The 23676-nt window shown below is 41.0% G+C and overlaps 1 protein-coding gene across 1 annotated transcript in view; it reads left to right on the top strand.

Annotated features, from left to right (window-relative positions):
• The window catches only part of PPP2R5A (protein phosphatase 2 regulatory subunit B'alpha), a 100759-nt gene that overhangs the window by 50800 nt on the left and 26283 nt on the right, over positions 1-23676 (top strand). The window contains exons 3-6 of the mRNA XM_030557564.1: positions 9846-9947; positions 19158-19250; positions 22524-22654; positions 23020-23079. Coding sequence (XP_030413424.1) covers positions 9846-9947; positions 19158-19250; positions 22524-22654; positions 23020-23079 — 386 coding nt within the window. The remainder of the gene's footprint in view (positions 1-9845; positions 9948-19157; positions 19251-22523; positions 22655-23019; positions 23080-23676) is intronic.

The raw sequence follows: 23676 nt of genomic DNA, 5'->3' as shown, positions 1-23676 counted from the left end.
AGCAGACACCAGCCTCCATTGCACCAACCAGCAAGAGAGCCAACAAAAAATACTACATCCCTCCCAGAGGCAGACTTCTTGTTGCAACATCTGCAATTCAGCTCTATTGTAGTGGATACAGTTAATGCACAAGGCAAGCAGCATCATACAAAGTTGACTCCATACAATTGGGATTGAGAGGATGGCGTATATGTCGGTGATGTTACTATTTAAAGTCTTGAATTACCAAGCTGTCGTAGCCAAATAAGACTTTATTAATTATGGGAAACTCAGTGCATTTCTGGAACATTTACTGAAGATGCAGGAGGAGAAGTTTTCAGGCCAGTGTCAGAGAGGGTCAGTTAATCACCAGAATGGTGCTACAGATGGCACTAGACATAGCCAATTCAGTGGCCCACCTGGTCTCCATGATAGTGGTAACTGGGCAGGCTTCTTGGCTACACCTTTCTGGGTTGCCCAAAAACTTCAAAAGATCTTCAGTTTGAAGGGCCCAAGTTCTTTGTAGAGAATACAGATTCTTCTCGCTACACCTTGAAGGATTCCTGGGCCACATTAGGCTCCCTGGGAATCTACACTGTGGGACAGAAGAGAAGATATATAGCTTTCAACCACAGCACAGGTCACAACCTCCTTAATACGCACCATCCCAGTGCTGTTATGAGCCGAAGCGTAAGAGGACCAGGGCTCAAAAGCAGAAGCAGTCAGCACTCCAATCAATGACCTCTCAGATCGCATCGTCTAAGCACTTTTGGCAGGTTGGTCGAGGGCCTGAACAATTATACCTTGCAACATCAGCTGCCATCTACACACTTGTCATGCCCCTTCAGCAGTCGCCTGGCCCTCTTTCACGGCAGTTGAGAGAATATCACCTCTGACAGATTATTTTGAAGGGTTACGTCATTTAATTCATGTACATCCCCCATCCTTACCCTCCTTCCCGTCCCTCTTCCGGACCCTTCTCACGAAAACCTACTTCATCAGAAAATGGATAATTTGTTGTGCCTAGGGCATAGAACCAGTCCCAGCACAACTCAGGAGCAACAGGTTTTACTCCTACAGTAACTCTGCACTTAACGTCATCTCGTTTTGTTGTTACATTGTTGATCAATTAGAGAACATGCTCATTTATAGTTGCGCAATGTTCCCTTTATAACATTGTTTGGCAGCTGCCTGCTTTGTCCACTGCTTACAGAAAGAGTAGCCTATTGAAGCTAGCTGGTGTGGTCTTGGAACCACAGTGGACCCGCAGCTCCCCTAAGTTTCCTGTGCAGCAGCCGCCCAGCAGGCTATCAGTTGCCGGGCAGTTCAGCTGTCCCTCCCCCCACTGTTGTGTGCTGCTCCTGCCCTCTGCCTTGGAGCTGCTCCTGGGAGCCTCCTGCTTGCTGTGCAAGAGTGGTGGGGGGGGGGAGTGCTAATGTCAGGGTGTCCCTCTCCTGCTACTCCTGCACCCCATCACCATAGAGTGTGGCGGGGACATGACAGGGCTCAGGATGGAGGGAGCTTGCTGGCAGCAGCTGCTCTCTCAACTTGAGGCAGTGTACTTTAAAAGGGGCAATGCATGGGTCACTCTCTCGCGCTCTCTCACTCACACTCATACACATGGTGTCTGTGTGTGTGTGTCTCTCTGCCATGCTGTGTCTCCTCCCTCCATTTGTGCTGCCTTGTAGAGTGTGAGGCTACATTAACAATATGTTAACCCATGAGGGCTCAGCTGAGTGCTAGTTCATCATTTAGCAGTAAGGCATTCCCTGGGAAATATCCCACCCTCTGATTCCGCCACCACAACCAAGCTTCACAATCGTCATTACTGTCTACAGTATTAAGTTGTTTAAAACTTATACTGTGGGTGTTTTATATATATGTATGTGTGTGTGTGTCGGTCTGTCTGTCTTGTTTTGTGGAAAAAAAATTCCCTGGAACCTAACCTCCCCTATTTACATTAATTCTTATGGGGAAATTGGATTTGCATAACATCATTTTGCTTAAAGTAGCATTTTTCAGGAACATAACTACAACGTTAAGCGAGGAGTTACTGTATTATTTCCTGATCTCCAAGGTGAAGGGAGATTGGAGGCCCATTCCAGATCTAAGGGCATTAAACAAATATGAGAAGGTGCAGAAGTTCAAGATGGTCATGCTAATAGCCATTATTCCAGCTCTAGAGCGAGGAGATTGATTTCCAGGCCTCGACCTACAAGATACCTTCTTCCATATCTTGATACAACTGTCGTACCAGAAATTATTCTGGTTTACCTTTTGTACAGGACCATTATCAGTACAGGCTGCTTCACCCAGGGTATTCTCCAAGGTTCTCTCCATCATAGCAGTGCACTAACCCTGGTACAGTGACTGGAGTTTATCAGCGCCAACCTCGATGCAATACAAGTGAGAGCGTTCCTCCCACTACACAGATTCACCACCCTTACAAGTCTCCTAGAGACAATTCAGACCAGCCCCAAACGTGGGCCAGGAATTTCCTGCAGCTGCTAGGTCATATGGCATCATACACCTTTGTCACCCCAAATGCCTGGATGTTCATGAGGTGTCTTCAAATGTGGCTCACTTCTATGTATTCCCTGAATAGGGATAGACTAACCAAACTGCTATCGCTGCCCTCCACAGTAAAGCACTTCCTGGATTGGTGAAAAGAGCCATCCAGTGTCCAAGCAGGTGTTCCATTCATGTATCTGCCACCGACACTGACCCTAACAGATGCCTTTCTCCTCAGATGGGACGGATGCCTCCTTAACAGGCTGGGGAGCTCACTGACACAACCACAAGGTTCTGTGCAAGTGGCCTTCCACAGAAATGGCCCTCTATGTCAATCTTTTGGAGCTAAGGGTTGTCAGGAACACCTGTGCACACTTTCTGCCTTTCAGCAAGAACATCCACACAAAGGTCATGACAGACAATATGACCTTTATGTTTTACACAAATCATCAGGGCGGTGCCAGATTTTCCTCCTGCTGCACAGCAGCACTCAAACTTTGGAATTGGTGCATCTGTCACAATGTGCTTATCTCAGTTGTTATATGTCTGCCAGGGATACAGAATATGACAGCTGATAGTCTGTCGGAATTTTTCTCATGACCATGAATGGGAACGTAACTCTTCGATATATTCACCCTTTGAGGAACCCTGAGTACAGATCTCTTCGCTACTTACCAGAATAAGAAATGTCCTCATTACAGCTCCAGGGCTTGCCTGGAGAAACATTCACTGCGAGATGCCCTCATCCTCCCGTGGGACTGGGACCTCTTGTATGCCTTTCCTCTTCTATCCAAGGTCCTGTTGAAAATTCAGCAAGACAAAGCGAGAGTTATTCTGAGTGCTACCTCCTGGCCAAGACAAGTCTGATTCCCTTACCTGACACAGATGGCAGTATGTCCTCTGGTTTCTCTTCGGCCCATTCCTCACCTGCTCTCTCAAAACAATGGGCTGATCCTTCACCCCAGGTCCTCTGCCTCCAGGTGTAGCTCCTTCTTGGTTCCAAGGCTTAGAGGCAGAATACCCTGACAAGGTGAAAGGTGTGTTGCTACACAGCCAAAAGTTGACCACTCAGTTTACTTATTCACAAAATGGAAACCATTCCAAGTTTGTTGTCATTCTAAGCGCACAGACCCAACCTCATCTTCCCTCCCTCTGATTTTACACTACATTTTAGACCTCAAGAGATCAAAACTCTCACTCAGTTCCCTTAAGGTACATCTTGTGGCGAAAACAGCTTTCCACTGCCAGTTAGATGGATATTCTGTGTGTGGTCACCTTAAGGGTATTCAGAATCTCTTCCTGCATGTGAGACCACCTGCTCCAGTCTGGGATCTTAACCTAGTCCTCAGAGTTTTTACTAGACCTCCCTTTGAGCCCATGGCAACTTGCCCTCTCCTACACCTGTCCATTTCAAATTGCCATCACCTCACCTAGGCACATAAGAGAAATAACAGTCGTGATGGCACACCCAACATGCACAGTCTTTTTTGAAGAGACAGTGCTCTGAGGCTGCATCCCAAGTTTCTCCCTAAAGTTGCCTCTGCTTTTCATATGTATCAATAGATCCATCTTCCTATTTTTTCCCCGAATCCACATTGTAACATCAGGGAGGTGATTCTGCATATTCTAGATGTTAGAAGAGCACTAGCATTCTACTTGGACATAACTAAGTCCCCATAACTATTCCTTTCGCTCGTGGAAAAATCCAGATGCTCCACAGTATCGGCTCCTAGACTATCCAAATGGGTGTCTGGTTGCTTTAATTGCTGTTATCAAGAGTGAAACTTGCTGCTTCCATCCAGAGTCCTCACACACTCCACAAGGTCAATTTCTACCTTGATCACATTCCTTCAAGATGTCCCTATCTTGGAAATCTGCAGAGCAGCAACTTGGGCCTCTGCCCACACTTTCGCAGAACATTATGCAATCCCTGGAAATTCAGCCTCTGATGCCATCTTTGACTCCACAGTACTCTCTGCAGTAACAGACTTCATTCCAAAGTCCAGCCTCCAGTGGTGGGTACTGCTCGGGAGTCACCTACAGTGGAGCACACATAGGGATACATACTCAAAGAAGAAGATGAAGTTGCACACTTTGTGCAGTAACAATGGTTCTTTAGATAGAGTACCCGGGACAAGTAAAAGGAGAGACTGTTTTCTTGGTATGAGCAAGAGTGACTGATCCAGGCAGGACGATTCTGGGGAGGGCCATTTTCCTTGAAGCACTTTTGGGAGAAGGCTCCCTTTCTTCAGATCTTCTAAATTCAGGGGAACACACAGGGAAAGGCCAATATGGCCACAATAGCTATGACTATATCTCCTCAGACTTGCCAGTATTCAGAAGGGAACTCCTTAATATACTCCACATAGGAAGGAGGGTAATCTCACAGTCAGAACAGAGTGCCTCGATAACACTCATAACACCATCTAGTTTCCCTGATCTACTCCCTGGAAAGGGAACAGTACCTACTACCCTGCTTTAACTGCTAGTTCACTCTCCTTCCTACAATGCCATGCATATTAGATGTTGAAAGTGAGAAGCGTAAGAGAGAAGCTCAAATGGACAGTCAATTCATCTATCAAGAAAAAGTTTCTATAGCATCATTAATATATTTATGAGGCAGTGGGGAAAAAAAAGAGAAAGCTCATTTACTAGCAATATACGGTTCAAACAAAATGAAACTATGAACAATTTTAAATAGCCTCCAAAATCCACTTGTCCATTGCAGTCTTTTTCCATTATTAAATAAAGTATTGAAGACTTCTCTTTCTCAAACTGAGTTCTTCAGGCAGGCAAGCTGTAACTTATTATTGTAGGAAGGGAAAATACGGCTTGTTGGCATTTTCTCGCTGAGTATTCTCTCTACCAAATCCATTGCCATTCCCTTCTTTTGTGTTTACTCCCCCTTGTAAGGTCTCAGAGCTTGGGCTCCAGTCTGAGCCTAAACATCTACACTGCAATTTTACAGCCATGCAGCCTGAGCCCCATGAACCCAAGTTAACTGACCTGGCCCGAAGCAGGTGTTTAATTCCTGTGTAGACATACCTTAAGGGAGCACTTAACAAAAAAGAGGACATTACTCATCTGGTGCAGCAACAGTAGTTCTTTGAGAGGTTTGTCCCTGGGGGTGCTCCACTGTAGATATATCTGTATCCCTGTGTCTCTAATCAGAGATTTTTGGTAGCAGCGTCCATTGAGCCTGCACATGTGCTTTCCCTCACTTGTGGTCTGCTTCAAAGCTATCTAGCACTGCGTGGGCGAACTCCCCTCAATTCCTTCTCTGCTACAGACCTCTTATGGAGAACTCTGAAGAAGAGGAGAGGCGGGGAGGTTGTGGAACACCCATAGGGAGACACATCTCAAAGAACTAGAGGTATCTGTCAAACATCTGTACATCGATATAGATCTTGATGATAAAAACATCTTCAAATGTGTGGGGGTGCATCATCTCTCTTTCCTGGAAAGCTTAGAAATGATAACTAGTATCTTAAAGATCCCTTCAGTAACATCAGAGAAAATGACACACCTGGTTCTGGATATTCTGGGTTCGCCTTCCAGAAGTAAGATACCTTACTGCTTCTTGACACAAAGTATACCTAAATAAACCTGGTTAAATCCATCATCTAAGAAATCAGACACATTTGCATCTTCAGGGCTTCTTGTTCTTCCAGACCTACTCAGCTTCAAATTACTTGGTAGTGGCAACTGCCATTCTAAGAGCAAAAGGGAGCTGAGTCCACTCTACCCTTTCAGACAGAGTAAGAAGGTGGTAGATACTCTGTGTAGAAAAGTGTTCTGTGCCACACCAGGCAGTATTAGAATGGCAAACTATGAAGCGGTAGTGTCCAGATATCAGTATTACCAATAGGAGGAAATAGTACTGTTTTGCTGGAAGTCATTGCTGGAAGACCAGAGAAAACTGGCCAAAGCCCTTATCATCAAAGGTCAATTACTTGCTTAGCACATATTCAGATCATCCTTCTGTGCTTTTGATGCACCATTCACAATTACTTTGAGGGGCTTCTCCTTGCCATGTTTGTGAATACTCCTGCAGTTGCTCCAAAAACAAGAACCCCAAATAGATCTCCATTTAATGATAAAAATGAGGAGTCAGGTGGCACCTTAAAGAGTAACAGATTTATTTGGGCATAAGCCTTCATAGGTAAAAAACCACTTCTTTAGATGTTTTTGGGGATACAGACTAACACGGCTACCCCTGTGATACTTGACAGCATTTAATGGTGTCTAACTGTTCAGCTGTAGATCAGATGAAGTTCTAGAGAAACTGAAAAAGACATCCGGCCTATTGCAAGATCTATAGGATTTCTCAGTTGACTAGGAAAAGATTTGAGATAACTGTCTCTCTATTACCTGTTCATTTAAAAAGAAACAATTGTAAGATGCTCATGTTCGGCATCAGCAGACCCTACAAACAACAAGCTAAAGGGAGATTTGCTCCATAATCTTCCTCTGCACTAGCCTCAGGTTTGACAAGATGAACGAGAATCCCAGACCAGTTTTAAACTTGTCTGTCTCCCCTTAAAATCTGAAACTTTCTTAAATGACTATCACCACATCCAGTGATCTTGGAGATCATCCAATAGTGCTGCTCCATTCAATTAAACACCATCTTTTTCTCCATCACCGCTTGTTCATTCCTTATCTCTCTTCAGGGATCCTCTTCATGAGAATTTACTATGATCAAAAGTTTTGCTGCTTGAGTCAAGTGCCATAGAAGAAATGTCCTGAGGAATTTCAGCGGAATTTTTTTCAGATAATTTCTGTCCCCTGAGATAGAGGCTTCCTACCCATTCTGGACCTTCAGAGAAGCTCAATTTACTCATCAGCTCACATTCCACATGCTTACCCTAGTCTCTCATATCTGTCATATCTACAGAGCACTGGTTTGTGGCATTTGAATAGCAGGATACATATTTTCACATCTCAGACTTTCTTATTGAAAAGGTTAATTACTGTTGTGACTAAGATAGAGGAGATCATTACAAAGTGGCTTCCCTTTTGCCCATCTAAAGCATCTTGAGTATTCATAAAGTACCTTGCAGCAGCACATAGGAGATGTCAAAGTATTCATGTCTACGCTTATTTGGATGATTGACTGAGGGGTTCTCCTAGGAGAATCAAGCAAAAACTATGATACAGACAACACATTTCCAAACACCAGAGTTCAAGCTATATTGGAAGATGTCATATCCAGCTATAACCCAAATGATAATTTTATTGGGGCATCTTCAGAAAGATGTTTAGAGTAATAGTAATACTCAGGAGAACTCATTTTAAACAGTGATGTTCCTCAAGCTGATGGGCCTTATGACCTTGATGTACATATCTGCATATGCGTGTCTAAAGGTGAGGCCTCTACAATACTGGCTAGCAAGACATGATGGATTTGAATGCAATTTATTTTAAGACATTTCAGTATTAACTCCCTGGCTCCATTGGCCACAGTCATCTTGGATGTTTCTAATTTTTGCTGGAGAACTCATTACAAGAATTTGATCATTCATGGTCAGTGGAATTTCTGGGAGGAAAAATCCATATCCGTGTTCTAGAATTAAGACCAATATATTGATATCTCAAGTCCTTTCACCTTCGACATGGAGAGTGTTTCAGGTAGCTATCAATAACGTCACAGCAGTATTTTATATGAACGTACTTAGGTGAGGATACAAAGAGATTGTGGAAAAGGTACATAGTACAGCAAACTTATCTTACAGCTCTCCACTTTGCAGACAAGGAAAATATATTCTACTGGCAGATTATGCTATGGTTGCACATTTTTGGTTCTCTCTGTTTTGTTTTGTTTTTTTAAATTTGGGGTATACGTTTAGTTTGAGCCTTTCTTATGGTGTTTTTAAATAGTTTCCTTGCAGCTTGCAGGCATTTCACTCCTGTGACTGTTCCTTGTAATTTCTGTTCAGTTATCTTCCTCATTTTTATGTAGTTTCCCTTTTTGAAGTTAAATGCTATTGTGGACCCTGAACCAAGCATGAGAATTTAGGGTTCGGATAATATGCCTAAGAGTACTTCTCATGTACTAACTAATCTTTGAGATTTTTTTCAGCTTTAAAAGTAGTGAAATCAAATTTGGACATCATTTTCCTCCAACTTTCTGCAATTTTTTTTAAATTCCCAATGTATTATAAATCTTCTTTCTGGGTAAGACTCTGTAATGAGTTGTATAACTCCAATTTCTAAAAGGGGATTTGCTCGTTCCATAGTCATGTCTTGGAAGAAGGGTCACTGAAAAGAGGGGGAATTTGATTTTGGCATGGTGTTCAACTGTAGAGATTAATCTGTCTGATCACTCTGGGCACAAAGGTACTCTGGGCTTCAAAGGCACAAGTGGCAGCTTTTGGTGCCTGACTGCCATTTATCCGTTTTGAAAATCTCTCTTTTCGTGGAACCAATAGGCTAAAGAAATTTGAAAGTTATACCTGGAAAAATTGAGCCAAATGTTTTTTGAAGCAATAATGGAAAGGGCAAAATACAAAATCAACTTGGGGATTCTCTAGCAGATTTTCAAAAATACTATTTAACATGAACAGTGTGAAGCAGATTCCCTCAGGAAAACAAAGATATCTGTTTCCTTTTTGACCACCAAAACATTTTTGTTCTCTTGTCTAAACTTCAATGGGCTTGAGAAAATTTCAAGACTCCTTGCATTTCTGAAAAGGTTCTTGCACTATCCCTTCTGTAAGATGACTGGCTTAGATCTGAAAATGTGCTTGTAAAACTGCATTTTTAGTTTTTCTAAATTGTAGTCTGTCCTAAAACTAAGACTTACAGCTATGTGTAACCTAATTTTTGGCATTCTTCAAACTTCGTAAGATCTTCAAGCAAAGAGACAGTGAGGATCTGATATTTCTAATGTATTAACAAATAGAAATATTTGTGGAAGGGTCTCCCTTACATTCAAATGTAGTGCTGCTAACTCACAATTTTTATTGCAAATCATGTTTGGTGTTTTACTGAAAGCTCAGGTTCTTGCAATCATGTAATTATGTGAAAATTTCAGCTTTTCATTAAGAAGAAAAGTTTCTAGACCTCGTGTTTGCAAATAACTTGAAAATGCAGCCTAAATGCCCAGAAAACTGAAAACCTGAGGACAAAATTAACCTAATTTTTAAAAAGTCTTGTGATTTTCTGGGGTCTGACTCATGACTTTTGAATATTTGGGACTGATAATAATGCAAAGGTGAAAAGAAAAGGGCAAAACAGTTGTTTAAAAACATTCTTGTTTCAGTTCATCTTGATAGATAAAGGCAATTGTTTAGTTTGGGCTTTTGAAATATGATGAGCAACACTACAAGTAATGAACTTTTTTTTCTTTGCAGATTAGTTCTAATATTTTCAGAACACTTCCACCAAGTGATAATCCAGATTTTGATCCAGAAGAAGATGAACCTACTCTTGAAGCCTCCTGGCCTCACATACAGGTATGGAATTACTTTTTCAACCATTTGAAATATAGAAACTAAATGGTAATGTACTCCTATGGATATTTCTTGGAAAGTACAATTTATTGCATCTTTTTATCATTTTCCCTTCTAAATTTAGAAACGTTTGGATTATTTTTTGAAAAAGTTTAAATGCATCTTTCTGCCACACTTGCACACATGAGCCCCTCAGAAAGGAGTTAGGTGTGTTTTGATTCTTGAAACCAAGCCCCTATATTTTTATTATCCTGTCATAGCTGAAAACCTGGCGCATGTGTTTCATGTAAATACAATATAGCAGTATTTTGGCTTCACTTTTATCACAATCGTATTCAAACGTTGCACATTCTGTATACCTAATAGCGGGTTTTCTGTATAGTTTAGCTAAAGTACAGATGTATATCAACAAATTAGTTTTCCTTTTGACAGTAAAGGAAAAGGAGCAATAGACTCACTTGTCTTGCTCAAAAGAAAAATTTTCTTCTTTTCACCCCTCCCCCCCCCCCAAAAGCCTACAATACAGGCATTGTAGTTGGATAACAGTTGGCAAGTTATTTCATTGTTTCACTCCTGTACCACCCTCTTTGTAGCAGTGCTCTATTTATCAGGATTGATTTGTGGTACCGTTGGCAAGTTATTTCATTGTTTCACTCCTGTACCACCCTCTTTGTAGCAGTGCTCTATTTATCAGGATTGATTTGTGGTACCGTTTTCTTTCACATAACTGTTCATCTGAACAAGCAAACATAGGTTGTAGTCAGAAGGGTTTTGATCGCATGTAGTGACCATACAGTAGCTTCAGCAATAAAGTATCTAGTATTTAAAGCCTGGGTTTGTGAGAGGTATCCTCTTGCAGTAAATCAATAGGTAGCAGATAATTATACTACGTGGCGCACATCATTACGTATCATTTGGTGATTTCAAATGCCACTTTTTGACTATATAATCCAACAATTGTGCTACATTAGTTAAATAACAGAAAATGGTGCCATGAATATTCCCTACAAAAAGTACCTGTTCAAGGCAGTATTTGGACACTTAGTCAAGTTAAAGATACAAATTTCCCTGAAGCCTGACCATTCAGCCTTAGTTCCTAACAGCGATTAACCTCCTGGAGGAAAGGAAAATGTCTTTGACTGAATTTTACCTGCATGAGAAATAGCTATAATTGCAATGGGTCAGAGGTTTGATGAAAGGAAAGAGATTAGAGCAGATTCCTTCTATGTACAGTCAACACACAGATCAGCTATATCAAAGGACTTTGGTTGATCAGGAGTAAGAACTGAGAAATGCCTGTGAAGTTCACTTGCAGGCATAAGACAGACATCTCCCTCTCCCTGTAGAAGTGATATGGTTCTCTTGACATGCTCAGCTCTTTTTAGAGTATATGTTTTTGTGGGTCCTCCACCCTACGATTTTTTTGTGTGTGTGCGAGTGTGCGCGCTCTCTGCCAGAGCCTGCAAAGCAGTGTCTGTGGGTCTGTGCAGAGCAGCATCTCATGCTTCCAAATAAGGACATATAAACAGTCACGAAGCTGCTGCCACTCACCGCCTTCTCAACCACCTCTGGCTTGAGACAGAGCAGTTGCATGTCCACTGTTCTCGGCTTCCCACTTTTCTTAACCATAGACATTTTCTTTTCTTTTTTTTTTTTCTTTAGTTCAGTTATTTTATTTCTTCACTCCTGTTCTGTTTAGAAGGGGACTCATTTACATCAATGGGGCTTAGCAGTATTCCCATACCTGGACATTTGGCTCCTCAGGGGTCAATCAGCTCTAGTGGTCTAGTTGGCAACTTCTAAGGCTCTAACCCTATATCAGTCTCTGGGCCTTTGTATCAATCAGCATAAGTCTGCATTGACCTCAGTCCAAAGAGTAGACTTTTTCAGAGCCACTGTAGACTTCCTTACTGCCTATCTCCCCAAAGAGATTTTCTACTCTGTCTAGTCTTATCTCAGCAATACAGCACAGTCTGCAAACTGCAAGAACCTGCCTACAACTCAGACCACAGGTCGGCCTCCACGTTCGTCACGCCTCAAATGAGATTGCACTTAAGGTGCCTTCATGTAGCTTAACATTGTGTACATCCCAAACAGTGACTCCAAACTCATCACAGTACCTCAGTTTTGGTCTCTCTCAGGTAGTGGAAGGACCCACTGAAGGTCTCCATAGGAACCCCTTCATCAGACCCCCCCCCCACCCTCAAAAATCCTCCCAATAGCTAAATATCTCTTCTCTTTTGAGATGCAGGAGGAGCTCACCTCCAAGAAGCCACAGCCCATGGCAAGTGGTCTACACCAGAGGTCTCGTGCCACCTCAGTATCCTGTTCAGTATGCTTATCAGCACTTCCTACTCGCCATACAGGGCCAGTTCATCAGAATAATGCTGGACAACAAGGAAGCAATATAATATAGCAACCACCAGGGTGAAGCCAAAAGCCAAGTCCTTCCTTGCAGATTCACTAAAACTGTGGAACTGGTGCATTTCCCATCAGATGGAAATCTCACCATTTTATCTTTCAGGCCTACAGAATACAATTGCAGATTTCCTGAGCAGAAAATTCCTTCATGACCATGAATGGGAGTTCAATTATTCTGTCTTTCACAGCATCTGCCAAACCTGGGATCTCCCAGAAGCAGACCTTTTGGTCAGCCCAAAGAACATGAAATGTCACCTTTTCTGCTCCTAGGGAGCACATGGCTGCAATTCATTGGGAGATCTCCTAATAATACTATGGTCCCGTATCCTGCTGTATGCTTACCCATCACTACCCCTCATTCTCAAGATATTACTCAAACTGCAACAGGAAAGAGCAAGAGCTATCCTCATAGCGCCGCCCTATCCAAGACAAGTGTGGTACTCTAACCTCCTTCGTCTATCTGTGGCAGTGCCTCTCTGTCTTCCTCTCTCTGGAAGGATCTTTTGTCACGGAATTCCATGACCCATATCCGTCTAAACCCCTCCTCCCTGAACCTGAGAGGATGGTTCTTGAGCCTGGGGCTAAGCTGTTAAGATAAGTCCAGTCAGTTCTCCTATCTAGCAGGAAACTTTAGTTTTGCAAAACTTATCTTACACATCCATTCCCGGTGTTCTCTTCTCTTTTCTTAAGCATCAGAAGTTCCACTGTCTAAAATCCTAGATTACCTGTTTGATTTAAAGATTCAAGGTTGATCAGTGAGCTCAGTCAGAGCACATTTGGTTGCTATAATAGCCTTCCACTCACTCATTGAGGGCTTCTCAATTTTTGCCAACAGTACTACAGCCAGATTCCTCAAGGGCATATATAACTTGCTTCTCTCTGTACAGAACCTGGCCCACCAGTGGGACCTTAATTTGGTTCTCAGTAATCTGAGGAAACCCTCCTTTTACCAGTGGCTACCTGTTCCCTCCTTCACCTCTCTCTCACACAATCTTATTCCTTATAGCTATCATTTTGACTAGACAAATGGAAAAGCTTGGTGCTCACATGGCAGACCCACCATTTACTACCTTCAATAAAGATAGTTATACTATGTGTGCATCCTTACTTCCTCCCTGAGATCTCTTTGAAATACCGTATTAATCAAGAAATCAATATACCAGCATTCTACCCAGAGCCTCATGCCTCCAGAGAGGAAACTAACCTACATACCTAGATGTCAGAAGGTCTCCTGCCTTCTACCTTGACAGGACTACGATATTCAGGGCGTCCAGATTGATTGTATGATTTGCAGAGATGGTGAAGGGACAGCCTATTTCCACGCAGACTGTCGAAGTGGGTTTCAGGATGCATTTTAACTAGGGCTGTCAAGCAATTAAAAAAATTAATCAGGATTAATAGCATGATTAAAAATAATTGTGCGATTAATCACTCTGCTAAACAATAATAGAATGCCATTTATTTAAGTATTTTGTGATGTTTTCTACATTTTCAAATATATTGTTTTTGGTTACAAGACAATACAAAGTATACAGTGCTCACTTTATATTTATTTTTGAATACAAATATTTGCACTGTAAAAAACAAAAGAAATAGTATTTTTTCAATTCAAATACAAGTACTGTAGTGCAATCTCTTAATCATGAAAGTTGAACTTACAAAAGTAGAATTATGTAAAAAAAAAACTGCATTCAAAAATAAAACAATGTGAAACTTTAGACCCTACAAAGCCACTCAGTCCTACTTCAGTCAATCACTCAGACAAACGCATTTGGTTATAGTTTGCAGGAGAGAATGCTGCCCGCTTCTTGTTTACAATTTCACCTGAAAGTGAGAACAAGTGTTCGCATGGCACTGTAGTAGCCGGCGTCACAAGATACTTACATTCCAGATCTGCTAAAAATTCGTTATGTCCCCTCATGTTTCAACCACCATTCCAGAAACATGCATCCATGCTGATGATGGGTTCTGCTTGATAATGATCCAAAGCAGAGTGGACCAACGCATGTTCGTTTACATCATCTGAGCCAGATGCCATCAGCAGAAGGTTGATTTTCTTTTTTGATGGTTCATGTTCTGTAGTTTTTGCATCTGAGTGTTGCTGTTTTAAGACTTCTGAAAGCTTGCTCCACACCTCGTCCCTCTCAGATTTTGGAAGGCACTTCAGATTCTTAAACCTTGGGTCAAATGCTGTAGCTGTTTTTAGAAATCTCACATTGGTACCTTTTGCGTTTTTGTCAAATCTGCTGTGAAAGTGTTCTGAAAATGAACAACATGTGCTGGGTCATCATCTGAGACTGCTATAACTTGAAATATATGGCAGAATGCAGGTAAAACCGAGCAGAGGACAGACAATTCTTCCCCAACAAGTTCAGTCCTAAATTTAATTAACGCATTATTTTTTTAATGAGCGCCATCACTTGGAAGCATGTTCTCTGGAATGGTGGTTGAAACATGAAGGGGCATATGAATCTTTAGCAGATCTGGCACCTAAATACCTTGCAGTGCCTGCTACAAAAGTGCCATGTGTATGCCTGTTCTCACGTTCAGGTGACATTGTAAATAAGAAGCAGGCAGCAATATCTCCTGTAAAGGTAAACCAACTTGTTTGTCTTAGCTATTGGCTGAACAAGAAGTAGGAGTGAGTGGACTTGTTAGCTCTAAAGTTTTACATTGTTTTGGTTTTGAGTGCAAATATGTAACAAGAATCTACATTTTTAAGTTACACGTTCACAATGGAGATTGCACTACAGTACTTGTATGAGGTAAATTGAATAATACTGTTTCTTTTGTGTATCATTTTTACAGGGCAAATATTTGTAATAAAAAATATTAAGTGAGCGCTGTACATTTCCTATTCTGTTGTAATAGAAATCAATATATTTGAAAATGTACAAAAATTTCCAAAAATATTTAATACATTTCAATTGGTATTCTATTGTTAAGTGTGATTAATCGCGATTAAATTTTTTGAGTTAATCGCATGAGTTAACCATAATTAATTGACAGCCCTAATTTTTAACCTGTTGTGAATCTACTGGAATGTAGCCCCCTCAGAGTCGATAGCACACTTCACTAAGGCTCAGCCTACATCTGGATCTCTACTGAAAGATGTTCCTGTAGCAGAAATCTATAGGACTGCAACTTGGTCTTCCATTCGCACTTTTGCCAAGCATTACACCAACTTGCCTGTTTCCAGAGATCACCTTTGGTGACACAGTCCTCCTAACCATCTTGGACTTGCCTTCTCAGCACCCACCTTCTCACTGAGTTTACTGCTTGAGAGTCTCCTACAATGTAGCATTGATAGGGACACATACTCAAAAAACATGGAGAGGTTACTTACAGTAACTTGAGTTCTTTGAGATGTTTTGTCTCTATGGGTGCTCCACTTCCCACCCTCCTTTCCCCTTGGCTGTAGTCAAACAGGAATTGAGTGGCGGTGGTTTCACATCTGCTTATATTCCCAAGGTTGGAAGCATGAGGTGCTGATCTGCATAGGCCTGCAGATACTGCTTTGCATTCTCTAGTTGAGAGCACACAGACATGCATGCATGCTATGATGATGCACCCACAGGGACAAAACATCTAAAAAAATCTCAAGTTACTAGGTGAGTAACTTCTCCTTCTGTGCTGTATATTTGTCTAGAAGGAATCAGTTGAAGAGTCTGAATTCCACAATTGTTGCCAGCTCTTCACCCTTATACTGAGTTACGCATCCTGATGAACAGGTTTTGGCCAGGCAACTTAATTATTGATTCAATATTTTTCCTGTACGTGGTCATTCATTAGATTTGGATGCTGCTCTTTCGTTAGAATTGTTCATTCCACCATAATGGAAGCAGTTCAGATGTCTATGGCTGGACTGCGGCAGCACTGAGCCCTAACACCAGCTTAAACTGCCTTTCATCGAGAGCGCAGTTTTAGGATTGCTGTTCTTTAAAATTGAGTGCTTTCAAGTCGAAGAAACTCTGACTGCTCGGAGAATCAAATGAATTGGATTTTCAGTAATTGGAACCTGTTGTTGCTTGTAGAATAGCCTGAGGATCTGGTTTCTTGTGCTTTGTGTGTCAGTGCATCCTGTCCCCACCCATGACTGGCTTCCTTCAACAATATAGCAGAGTTCTAGCCCATAGCTGCAGTTTCTCTACCAGCAGACATTTCAAATAGCTGGGCTCTGCAGAAAAAAGGAAGTCTGAATTTTTCTTGTCTCCTCACCAATTCTTCTGTGTGAGCCACATCAACCTGTCCCAAGTTGTCGTTTTATTGTGTCTGTTTGCAGTTATCTACAGAGCAATGCAGTAATGGTGTAATAATTTGTACCACCAGTCTGCTAGCACACAATCCAAAAGGCTGTAATCTTTAAATAAAATAATCAGTATTAAAGACACAATTGCCCCAGATGTGGCACAGCTGTTAAAATAGTGCAATAAGTCAAAAGCAATTCTGAGATAGTTTGGTTGAACTGCTAGGGTCTAGACCAAGAAGGTTTAAGATGAAACCAATAACTATTTCTCAGTATAAGAAATTGTGGGACTTGCTAACAGTGGAGTTATTCGCATAAAAGCACAATGGCAATATACTAGTGGTCTCCCAGGAAAAAACATCAAGGCACAAAAGCAGTAGATCTCTAGAATTTCTACAGAATAATCCTCTTCCAAGGGCTTCCAAAGAAAGCATTCTAGAAAGCTCAAGTTACCAGTTTTGTGTCCCAGAAACAGCAAATGGTAAGTCTGCCTAGATATCGGAAGAAGAGCCAGCAGAGCTACCTAAATTCTCTTCAAGTGTTCAGGATTCTCATCTGGCGTATATCAGAAGTCTGATTTTTGGAATGCTGAAATCGTTTTTTTCACTTTGAAAAGTGCGTTCCTTGAGAACAATAGCAGTAACGTTGGTTCCAGAACTGTGTAGTATATGAGGAAATATGTAAAGCAGCCACATGGTCATTGATGCAATTAGTAGAAGTCAGACATGCAGAGGGGTGTGCCATGCTGTAGCGTATCAGGAATCTTCCATTGGCATCAGTCTTGTTTTATAGGCAGCACATGTAATGACACCTATAGTTCAGGTTGCCTACTACTACCCATTGCAAAACCATATAACTTTGTCACGTTTGAACAGTTCTGGCTGGAATTTTTCATGCTAGGTATCTGCCTGGGTCTTTTTTTTTTTTTTTTTTAAGGTGAAGGATGGGTGGGAATTTCAGCAAAAATGATTCAGCTGTTTACAAGAACGTTAGGGAAAATTATATTCTTCTAACCATGTTGACAAATTTTGTTGTAAGGTTCTTTGAGCAGCTCTAGAGCCTCCATCACAAAAATATTATGTGACCATGTAATTAACTGTCTCATAATGCATATACACAGGGGAGTAGAATTAGAATTGCATGGGCAAACTTTATTCTGGCATTTCCTAACTTTTGCATGCTTGATTTTGCAATGTTTTCTCTTTTTTAATATAATTTTGTTTTATGTAATGTATATCGTTTCAAATCCCTTGAATTTAGCAATAGCCATTTACCTTTTGTCGGAATCTAGGAATTTGTTGGGGGGGCGGAAAGAGGAGAAATATTGGGAGAAATACTGCAAATTTCCTTTCTTGGGCCTATCAGGTGAACTGATTGATTCAAAACCCCTTAACTGAGAAGTGTTATGATAATCACAAACACAGATATAGGCACTTAAGCATTTATCATGTGTTTCATGATGGTGCATCACAGGCATTTTTCTACTACCTTATTTGTTCTTTATTTAGGAAGTCTAGTTAATTTTTTAGGTATTGGTTCTTTAAAAGGATTTGACTAGCCTTCAGTAGGATTCCATCCATGTATCACCAGATGTTCTAAGGGCTGTAGTTTAAATATGTGAATAGAAGTATTACTCCTCATAGGTTTCTAAGGCCCACTCAATAGTTGCCATACAATAGCATTTCAACAAGGTTTTAATACACACAGCAGCACTAAAATGGTAGTTGGTTACAACCAAGGCCTCATATCTCTGATGATACCGTATACCTAAATTTATGTGCCACACTCTACCTCTATGAAACACATTTCCACCTCCAGCTCTCACTGCATAAAGAGTCCCCACTCTTGTGCATCTAGTGGGTTGGGAGAGGAGAAGCAGATTGTAGTTGCCACCCTGCATTTCCCTCCCCTTCTACTATGACTTGAAGCATGCTCTTTTCTATATTGAGCTTCTAAGGATCTCAAGGGTGAGGCATGAACTCTGGACCCTCAATACCTCTCTGGTCTGTTACAAGTCTTTTGCTCCCCTCAGTTCCTTCTTTCCTGTGGATCTGTCAAGGCCCATGGGAGGGGGACCAGCCCTTCTGAACACTTTAGGGGTAAAACTCTATATATGCTGTATCATGTTGGGTCTGAAGTCTGCAACAAAACTGCTCTTTGGATTGGGGTATCAGGCATAGAGAAGCCTAATTCATAGTAAAGATTAAACTTCAGTGCATTTGTCCAGGTTTTTTAAATACGGATTAATTTTTAAAAATTATAGTTTATATCTATCTCTGGGAAGCAAACTTTAATTACTTCCCTTTTTTAAAAAATGTATTCTAATGATGCACTCAGGTCTGTTTGTATTTATATTTGAGTCCTTACCTCTTAAGTTATACAGGCTCTTAATTGTACCCTTCTTGATGCTATAATATGTTCAATATCCTATTTCCCCATTTAAAATAACTAGAAATAAGAATATATTTGGTAGTTTGGATCTTTACTAGTTTAGTAAAGAGTAGTGGTAACTTCTACAAAGTTTTCATTTTAATGTTTGTTTCTAGTTGGTGTATGAATTTTTCCTGAGATTTTTGGAGAGCCCAGATTTCCAGCCTAGTATTGCAAAGCGATACATTGATCAGAAATTTGTACAGCAGGTGAGTGTAACATTTTTATATTTAATAGTCAATCAAATCTTAACTGAAAGGGATGCTGTTATGGTGTTCGTTTGTATTGCACAGCTGAATATCTAAATAATACAGCATAATTTCACTTGTGTAGGTCATAAAATAACCAGCTTTATTAAAATGGAATTCTTTGTATTGTAACATGAGAATCCTTTGTTTGCCAGCTATTATGTTAGCAGAGGAACATCTATATGGACTACATGTAATCTGAGAATTCAGAAACATATAAAACATAGAGATAATACTGAGTTGTTACAATTTTTTTTCTTAACATACAATAGTTTCAATTTGTGGAACAAACTGAAGTTTCTTAGTGATATATACTGTACTGTTCTCCCATGAAATAGATAATCCTCAGTGCTGTGCTATTGTAATGGCTTTGTGACTCTCACTATATAAGCTAATATTTTTGTGATGGTTCTCGGGGCACCCAGGACTGTAAATTGCCTTGTTACCCCTAGCATGAGGGGGACTTGTCTGTGCCTAGCTGGTTGTTAGCTCCGTAACACTACCAGCCTTTCAGCCACTGAAGCACTCTTCTGCGCTCTGCCAGCCTTGTCTTTGCGTTGCATATTAACAATAGATGCATCCCAGTCCCCAAGTCCCTTTTGAAACATTCTGTTGTGATATCCAGCCCCTGACACTAGTTAGTCACAGAAATTCCAGGTCCTCTGCCTCAAAAGTACCCCAAGGGTATATCTACATCTAAAATTTTGCAGCGCTGGTTGTTACAGCTGTATTAGTACAGCTGTATAGGGCCAGCGCTGCAGAGTGGCCACACTTACAGCAACCAGCGCTGCAAGTGGTGTTAGATGTGGCCATACTGCAGCGCTGTTGGGCGGCTTCAAGGAGGGTTCGGGGAACGCGAGAGCAAACCGGGGAAGGAGACCAGCTTCGCCGCGGTTTGCTCTCGCGTTCCCCGAACCCTCCTGCAAACCGCAGGGAAGGAGACCTGTTTGCACGGAGGTTCGGGGAACGCGAGAGCAAACCGGGGAAGGAGACCAGCTTTGCCGCGGTTTGCTCTCGCGTTCCCCGAACCCCCCTGCAAACCGCAGGGAAGGAGACCTGCTTGCACGGAGGTTCGGGGAACGCGAGAGCAAACAGGGGAAGGAGACCAGCTTTGCCGCGGTTTGCTCTCGCGTTCCCCGAACCCCCCTGCAAACCGCAGGGAAGGAGACCTGCTTGCACGGAGGTTCGGGGAACGCGAGAGCAAACCGGGGAAGGAGACCAGCTTGATTACCAGAGGCTTCCTCAGGTATGCTGGGATACCTGCTTATTCCACGGAGGTCAAGAAAAGCGCTGGTAAGTGTCTACACTTGATTACCACTGCTGGATCCTCTACACCCGAGACAAAACGGGAGTACGGCCAGCGCTGCAAACAGGGAGTTGCAGCGCTGGTGATGCCCTGCAGATGTGTACACCTCCTAAGTTGCAGCGCTGTAACCCCCTCACCAGCGCTGCAACTTTGTGATGTAGACAAGCCCCAAGTTTACTAGTTTTACCTTAAAGCACTGCTCCTGTATAACACACAGCACTCAAATAAAACAGAAGCTTTATTTAAGAAAGGAGAGAATTATGCTACAAGCAAGAGGCAGTGATGGAAACAAATAGTTACAGTACATAACAAAATAATAAAACTCAAACCTGGGTCAACTCTTTATATTTATCTTTCCTAACTAAAAATAGGTTTTCCTCCCAAAGTTCAATCTATTGCAGAGCTGGCTGCCTTCACAGGAACTAGGATCCAGTTTTTCATGAGAACACCCCTGCTCCTCACGATGTCTCCTCAATAAAAAGATCCAAAGTGCCTTTCCTCACTGTGTTATGTTGAAAACAGTCTTTCGTCTTTATTCATAGGCAGGGTGATTCTCTGTTTGTTGTAATGTTCCTTTTTTACCTTCAAGTGGTTTCGATTACTTCAGTTGTCTCTGATGGTTTTCCATTGAAAGTCTTGGAATGGAGCAAGGCTGGACAGTTGAGCCTTGCATTCCCTCATTGGCCAACCAACACAGGGTGACAGCTCTCGCTTGCTTGATTGAGTGGGCCATCACTGATGAGCCCACGTCCAGACTAACCCGCCGTATCGGCGGGTTAAAATCGATTGCTCGGGGATCGATATATCGCGTCTAATCTAGACGCAATATATCTATCCCCGAGCGCGCTTACATCGATTCTGGAACTCCATCAACCCGAACGGAGTTCTGGAATCGACACGGAGAGCCGCGGACATCGATCCCGTGCCGTCTGGACGGGTGAGTAATTCGATCTTAGATATTCGACTTCAATTACGTTATTCACGTAGCTGAAGTTGCGTATCTAAGATCGATTTTCCTCCCCTAGTCTGGACGAGGCCTTAAGATGTGTGTAATCCCCGTTTGACTAACTTTTACTCCCAAGTCCCTAAAGCATACTTCCAATATAAATACATTATTCTCTAAATATTACCTGTACTTGCATCTCACAGGATTATGAATCTTGACAAGTTATGAACAAGAAACCAGTTAGTATAAACAAAAGCATAAAATGTGTAATGCATCATATTTGTTTTGAATTGAGAAATCATTTAGGTATATTTTCTGTTACCTACCAATGAGCTTTTTTTTGTTCTACAGCTTTCTTTATAAAAACACCATAATTCTGTCAGAACCTCACTCTTTCCTTTCTCCTGAGAAAATGTACATGATTATCTTTTCATTTTACAGAATGTAGGCCCTGATCCTGCAAACACTTTATATATGTGCTTAACTTTAAACACATGAATAGTTTTGTTGAAATCAGCAGGCTACTTGTGCCTATTTAAGCATATGTATGTCTTTGAGGATAGGGGCCTTAAATAAATACCTCACCATCATTTGTGAGAATTGTTTACACATTTTTGAAGCTATAAAGTGCAATACTTTCTAAATGTTGAGTTATTAGATAAAACTATACAAAACTGTAATCAAAATGATTTATCTAAGGACATTTAATCCTATTTGAAATGACTTAACTGAAGTGCGTTGTATAAGAAGCTTCATGTTGGGTTTGGGTGTAGTTTTTAGAAGATTAAATGCCAAGGGACAGTAAAATAAAACTTCTGAGTTATTAAGTTACATTAATTTATTTAATATTGAATATTTGAACAGAATTGTAAGTAACAATGTTTGCTTCTAATAATACTTTAATGATTTGTGAATTAGAATTAACAATGACAGATTAATTCTTTTTTAAAAGGTAATATCTCAGATTTATTTTTTTTTAAAGCTGTTGGAGCTTTTTGATAGTGAAGACCCACGAGAGCGTGATTTCCTAAAGACAGTCCTTCATCGAATTTATGGAAAATTCCTTGGATTAAGGGCATTCATCAGAAAACAAATTAACAACATTTTCCTCAGGTACATTTATAGATTTAGTTCTTTATATAGCCTAGCCTGATGCGGGATTCAGTGTGGATATTACAAGCCTGGCACAGATGCTGGGTAGGTATTCGGCTTGCTAGTTCATTCTGACTTCACTGCTGTTGGTACCCACACTAGCTGGATTCAAACTAGCATGGGTAGGCTAGCCTAGCCTAGCTTTTGATGTGAAGACATACCATAAACCCCAAAAGAGCCAACTGACTTTGAACTTTGAAGAAAAACAAATGTTAGAAATAAAATAAAATACATTTGATAAGGAGTTTCACATTTAGAAATTATTTCTCTCCTCTTAGTTTCATTTTATTAGTGTATTGATTGCTATTACATCTTATTTTTAACAGGTTTATATATGAAACAGAACATTTTAATGGTGTTGCTGAACTGCTTGAGATATTGGGAAGGTAAGTTTGGTTCAATAATATAAAATGAACAGTTGAACATTGTTTTTTGTGTTCCTATCCAGTTATTTCGGGGGTGGGGTGAAAGAATTGTTCTGATGCTTATAGTGATGAACTGAGGTCATTGATATATTTTTATATTTCCGTGTTGCTATGCAAATATAGAATTAGAAAAGTGTACTTTTCTGTAAATCTTAAAGATGATCTGCAAAAGATTTCTTTTTAAATTGGGCGTCTCTTTTTGGCTTTGGCATGATGCATGAAAAGAATGAAAGGTAGCTTTCTCCTTAGAAAGGGCTTTGTTTTCCCTTGCTTATGCTTTATCTTTAAAATATCGACATTTCTCAATCTTGGCTTTGCTAAGAGACTAGTTGTGTATTTTGGAGGAGTATATTGTTAGCTCTTACACCTAAACTGAAGATATTAAATCTTTAACAGGTTTTTCCTTCTCTACCATGTTAGTCATTAAAGCTTTGTAGGTGTTAAAACAGTCTGACTGAATATCCTTTCCCCTCACAGTTGCTCATCTTTCCCCCTCTGAGATTTTTGTGATAGTACTCCACAGTTGACATAGATCTATTCTGAATTGGTGAAATTTAC

The sequence above is a fragment of the Gopherus evgoodei genome, chromosome 3 (genome assembly GCF_007399415.2).
Source record: "Gopherus evgoodei ecotype Sinaloan lineage chromosome 3, rGopEvg1_v1.p, whole genome shotgun sequence".
NCBI classification, from domain to species: Eukaryota; Metazoa; Chordata; order Testudines; family Testudinidae; genus Gopherus; species Gopherus evgoodei.
The sequence above is the reverse complement of the archived record's forward strand: the minus strand, read 5'-3'. Positions and strand labels throughout refer to the sequence as shown.